Source organism: Micropterus salmoides, unplaced genomic scaffold (genome assembly GCF_014851395.1).
Source record: "Micropterus salmoides isolate LMB-PRFRI ecotype aquatic unplaced genomic scaffold, ASM1485139v1 Ms_hic_scaffold_4, whole genome shotgun sequence".
Classification (NCBI taxonomy): Eukaryota; Metazoa; Chordata; class Actinopteri; order Centrarchiformes; family Centrarchidae; genus Micropterus; species Micropterus salmoides.
The window spans coordinates 23126486-23132321 of NW_024043372.1; the positions used below are offsets into that span (position 1 = coordinate 23126486).

A 5836-nucleotide genomic window follows, 5' to 3' on the forward strand; every position below is an offset into this window, starting at 1 on the left:
GAGGAGGTCCGGGAGATGAACTGAGGGGGGAAAAGGAAAGAAGAAGGGCATGAAAGAAGCACAAAGAGTAGGAAACAAGACAAACAAGAACAACAATAGAAGGATCTAAACAAAAAGGACAGGTCAGCAAACAACTTCCACCTGAAAAGGCTGTTACTGAGGTATAAAGTAAAGGGAAAGTTTGCTGAGAATCAACAACAACAAAGGGACAAACAACTTACAGCTACAAGAAGGAAGCTTTCCTCCCGGAGGAAAAATTGGACCACCTGCCAGAGTTAAAGAGAAAAGGTCAAGCTTGCCATGATTCTATTCGGCTCTCTTGGTTTGCTCCCTCTGCTGTCACTTTATGTGGCAGTACTGCAGACTTCAGATGCATCTCTGGCCTGCACACATCCTCCCTGCAGGGACAGTCTTGTGGCTGCACCTATCCAGCCTGGGACAGGAGCAGGAGTGGGTAGCGGGGCCTGTGATGGTCTAACTGGGACAACAGCCTGCAGGTTGGGGGTTTCACTTCCAGCCATCTCAGATGTTCCTCAGAGGGTGGAGCACAGGCACAATCTCCCCCAGGTTCAGCCTAAAGTAAGTGACATCACATGCAGTGTAGTGGGAGGTTGCGTGATGTACTTTTCCGAATGAGAAAATCTTAGAGAAATCTAAAAATGTTTTTCTAAGAAAAGCCAGACTGTGCAACTTTTAATCAGCCATGTAACAGTGACATGGTTCTGAAACAATGATAGACAAGTTGAAGCAGAGTCAACCCCAAGTCTATTCACGCACGTCTGACACTGAGACTGAGCAGTGTTCTTATCAGACACAGGCCAGCAGGTCCTTTCTCACAGGACAGTTGGCACACTAAACTTGGCACCACCTTACAGCCACTGAGCTATGACGGTCAGCAATCAAAGAAGGGATAAAATTAGGTCTGCTTTAAAAATGTCCTCATCATATGGTTGTGCTGAGCTCATGCAGCAACAGGTGTGTGAGGGACGTGGTTACAATGGCCAATGTAGTGTAAGAGACAGATTGAGCTTTACTGATGCAAAACTGAGCAGATTGAGCTTTACTGAAGCTGAGCTGTGAGATTTGTGTGTCGATTAACCTTTGAGATCTCCCAAACTTTAAGATGCATTATTATGCACATGCAAAGCATCATTTTATTTAGCACGATTTCACTCAACATTTGTTCAAATAAATTTCCTTAAAGAATAAAGAGGATTTGGCAGTGTTTCCTCATGATTAATTGCTGACTTAATGTGTAGCACAATGTCTTTTCAAGAAGTACCTTTGAGCGCTGTCTTTGCAGACTGGAGGTGTCAAAGAGCGTCTTGTTCAGCTGCAGCGCTGCATGCGCTCTCTCCAGGAAACAGGGGGGCCCAGGAGTCACGGGGGCCAGGAGAGCAACTCTCTAGGTGCCATCCTTGCACTAATGGCAGCTGTACTGACAGAGTGTGACCTCCACTGTCACAGCCAGGCCCTTGGGGCGATGGCCAAACGACTGGGTGGGTAGTACACATTTATATCCCCCAAACCTCTGCAACAAGCAGACAAATGCACGCGCACACACACACCCACATACAAAAGCCAGCGCAGTCACTCCCCCACTCATGGTAAACAGAACTTGAATAGGGCCTGCTAAGTGTCGGTCATAGGTGAGTGCATTGGAATTTAACTGCAATGAGAAGGATGAGAAAAACTTGGTGTACATGCACACACAGACACACATACTGTACAGCTCATGACAAGAAGAAGCTTTAATGAGTAAGCACATTAAACTGGAACCCCTGTAGAATACAAAGACAGAGCACAACAGTGCGATGTGTCTTACTGATAACCTAATCTTTCTCTGGGGTGACAGAGAGTGCAGCTGTGGGAAGAGAGGGGGAGAAAGACCTGCTGCTTTTCCTGAAGAGCATCACACAATATCCACCCACAGGTAAGAGCTTGAGGAGTGATCACATGATACAATTGTTGTTGATTAATAATAAGCTGAACAAAAATGTACTGTGTGTGGTTCTCAGTTGCTCCCTTGGAGAGGTTACATCCTCAGGATTGTGCAGAGATTTACAGGCTCGGCATCAAAGAGAACGGGATCTACACCATCCAACCTGACCTACACAGGCCGGCATTGGAGGTATTTAAGATTCACCACACTCGTAAAACACACAGACGGACCCCCCACCCTAGTCCTCTTCTTTTTTACAGATGCGTATGCTATCTGTGGATCACTAAAATCTAGGCGTTATAATATCAAAGTCTTTGTTTTGGCTCAGGCTAAATGTGACATGGAGACGGCGGGTGGTGGGTGGATGGTGATTCAGAATCGGCAGGACGGCTCACTGGACTTTAACAGGACATGGCAGGAATACCGGGAGGGCTTTGGCAGTCCGCAGGGAGAGCACTGGCTGGGGAACGCAGCGCTGTATGCCCTCACCTCCACTGGCCAACACCAGCTCCACATCGAGCTGGAGGACTGGTACCAGCAGAAGCGCCATGCTATCTACAACAACTTTAAAGTGGCCTCAGAGGCACAAAGGTGAAACACACTACAGGGTCACAAATACATACTTTCTGCAATAGCTATTTAATATTTTAAAGTGTTAAGTATCTTTCTCTAGACCAGTGTAACTTTTTATTTTCAACCAGCTTTGTATCAAATACAATGCCCACATTGTAATCATAAACAATGGTTAACTTCTCTCCATGGTGCTTGCACCCATAGCTCTCTGTTCATTTGCCGGCAAATGTATGAGCGTCTTGTTCAAACTACAGATTGTACTTCCGCATTTTACTCCTGCCTTCATGGACAGTCTGATCGAGAAAGGGGCGTCTCCTCGCCGCTTTAAAATCAAAACATTGGGTCCAAAATCACCTGGCTAAAACAACCATTGGAAGACCATGACAGAAGGCAATGTTCTTGTAGATATGAAAGAAAATGATGCCAGGGATAACTAGTGGTGCCGCTGCAGTAAATGTGTACCAATAGAAACAGAAGATCGCTGTGCGTTACACCAATGCTTTGGGCCACATGCGGACAGAGGAGGTCAACAGACTTGCCAACCCTACCGATTTTCACGGGAGATGCCCAGTTTTCATTGCCCTCTCTCAGTTTCCTCCCAGGATCGCAATTCTCCCCCATTTCTTCAGATTTTTGACAAATTCTGACACTTTCCCCCCCTTTTTCATTATCAAAACCTGTTCCTGGCAATGTAACTTTATAGCTTGCAAAAGGAGAGCAGCTCATGCCTCGTCCTCCTCAGTGAGTGAGAGATGGAGATAGAAATGGAGATTACTAAGAGAAAGAAATATTCAAGCAAATTTCAATGCCCTTGTGGACAGACTAACCAAGACAGTTTCGGTGCATTTAATTTTGTTAAGTTTGAATGAAGTGTGTTTTATGATACAAGGTAATTTGTTTGGTGAAAGAGAGAATTTTGATGAGGAAAATAAGTGTAGGAATATTTATTTGACATTTTGTTAGTTTACTTGTGTACTTGTGTATGAGCTTGTGTCACATTGCAAGTTCGCTGCTTGCACACATCTTCCAGCTGAAACTAGGCCTGAGCTATTGGATTATCACCTCTTTAGGTACAAAGTGGTATTTCGAGACAGCATGGAGTGGGGCTAACTGGTTAGCATGCTAACTTCAGCAGGTATTTCTGCAACACAATACATAGACATGTTTGACATGACGTCAGAGCTGTTAATTCTTCCCAGTCTGTTGATATTGGTAATTTTTGAATGTTTTAAACTCTTAAATTCTTACATATTGCACCTTTAACTCTCAAAATGTGCTCCATCGTGGTTGTAGTTTAATAGGGCTTGATTGACAGTGCAGCAAACAACGGCCATTACACTTTCTCTTTCCTCCAGGTATCGTCTGACAGCGCGGGAGTACTCTGGTGATGCAGGCAATGCATTGAGCTACAGCAAACGTTATAACCATGATGGCAGATCCTTCAGCACAGCAGACAGAGACCACGACCGTTATGCAGCTGGAAACTGTGGTCAGTACTATGGTGCAGGCTGGTGGTTTGATGCATGCCTGGCAGCTAACCTCAATGGACGGTATTACCGTGGGCGCTACAGTGGGGTGACCAACGGTATCTACTGGGGGACATGGTACATCCTGACAGACGGACGAACCGGAGAACGCTACTCTTTCAAGAGGGTGGAGATGAAGACAAGACCCAGGAACTTTATAGGAACATCCTAAAGATCATGATGACAGTTCTCACAGGAACATGTGCTAGACTACAACAATAATCATGTCAACCAGTTTTGCATTGGCTTTCTATGTGTTGGATGTTTAAGTCACTGTGTTGACATCACTCATAGTGCAGCTTTCATGTCACTTTTCAGCTACATACAAATGGCAGCTAATAGATTAAAGAAAAAAATTATGTCTAAACATTCACTTGCACATCATATTATAATATTCTTTTTTTAAGGGGCTTCTCTCTTGCAAATCCACATTTATACATTTACGCCTTAATAGTGAAACAAATGCATAGATATTGAAAATACTGCTTGTAAATGTTGTTTTAATAAATTTCCTGAATCTTTATCGTACATTAAAAATAACATTCTGTGGTACTTAAATTAATTACTAGGATGCCTGAGGAGGCATGAGTCTACATCTAACCATTGTTACATGTAAAGGATGATTTTATGGAAAATCAAATATTGCCAAACATTCACAAACAACATGATAAAGATGAAACTGATCTAACAAGAATGCATGTGTTCACCAAACCTGTCTAAACTCCGCAAACCATTAAAATACAAGATGTCTGCAGTTGCTTACATGTGATGTCATGAGAGAAAATAACCTAAGAGGTCATCTTTACCCTGCTAGAGGCTCTAACAGTTGGGTGATACACAACTGACACTTCATCACCACATCATTCATGCAACAGAGAGCTGATGTGGATTTTTAAAAACCATTTCTGTCTACCCACAGTTCTCGTGTATTAAATATAGAGCCAACCCCAAAGCTCACGGTTTGACACAAAACAGACAGAAGCCCAGTTTTGGAGAAGCATTTTTCTCACCTTTCCTTATTCATACTTTCCCAGGTCTGAGCCTGGCACACTGATGCTGACCGTTAGAAGCTTTACCCTGTCGTCATACCACAAAACCACCCTCTGCCCACTACTATCAAGTCAAACACACACAGAAACACACACAATCAGCCTCACCTGCTTTTTGGAGCTGGCGTCAGGCGGGCGGCTCTGGCTCTCTGGTTGTGCTTCACAAAGGCTTTTCTGGGAGTTTAGAGTTGGTGTGTGAGCTCTGTGTTTGGCCGTGCACATGTGACGCTTGTCTGTGTGTGTGTGTGTGTGTGGAGGTTGTGTGGGGATGGTCAGTGAGTGTATGCCTCACTGTGTGTGTAAATGGCTGCATCTATTTTAGCAGTGTTCACGATGAGCTGTCAGTCTCTCCGACAAGCAGGGTGTCTAATATTAACCAATGAAAGGGTTGAGGGCCTGAGAGGGTCAGCGGGTACTGATCCAAACACACAGACACACCGCGGGCAGACTACCGACCAGCCACGGTATTTCACACACGCTACTTATACACACACTGGGATATGCCTGCATTTATGTGCGCACTTTTACACACACGGGTGGCTCAGTGGTTCTCTCAGCAGATCAAGAGAAGGATGATGTGCTTGACTTCATTAAAACAAGTGCATGGTAGATTCAAAATGGCATCCACTGAAGATGGTTTGATCATGCCACCTTAATTACTGTTATGCAGCAACAAGCCGCTTTTCCCCTTTTCTGTATTTTACTCATCATGTTTGCACACACACACACACACACACACACACACA

At 44.3% G+C, this 5836-nt stretch overlaps 1 protein-coding gene across 1 annotated transcript; it reads left to right on the top strand.

Annotated features, from left to right (window-relative positions):
- Positions 1–4593, top strand: si:ch211-157b11.8 (fibroleukin). Its single transcript, XM_038695528.1, has 6 exons — positions 1–579; positions 1304–1499; positions 1856–1933; positions 2019–2131; positions 2271–2533; positions 3871–4593. Exons 1-6 carry the CDS (start codon positions 301–303, stop codon positions 4211–4213), a joined length of 1272 nt encoding a protein of 423 aa, XP_038551456.1. The 5' UTR covers positions 1–300; the 3' UTR covers positions 4214–4593.
- Positions 4594–5836: the final 1243 nt, after the last annotated feature.

Excerpts from the sequence above, each read along its gene's own strand:
- si:ch211-157b11.8 (XM_038695528.1), top strand. The coding sequence starts at position 301 with ATGATTCTATTCGGCTCTCTTGGTTTGCTCCCTCTGCTGTCACTTTAT. Across the intron at positions 2,132-2,270 it reads TACACAGGCCGGCATTGGAG|GCTAAATGTGACATGGAGAC; the intron begins GTATTTAAGATT and ends GTTTTGGCTCAG. Across the intron at positions 2,534-3,870 it reads GTGGCCTCAGAGGCACAAAG|GTATCGTCTGACAGCGCGGG; the intron begins GTGAAACACACT and ends TCTTTCCTCCAG.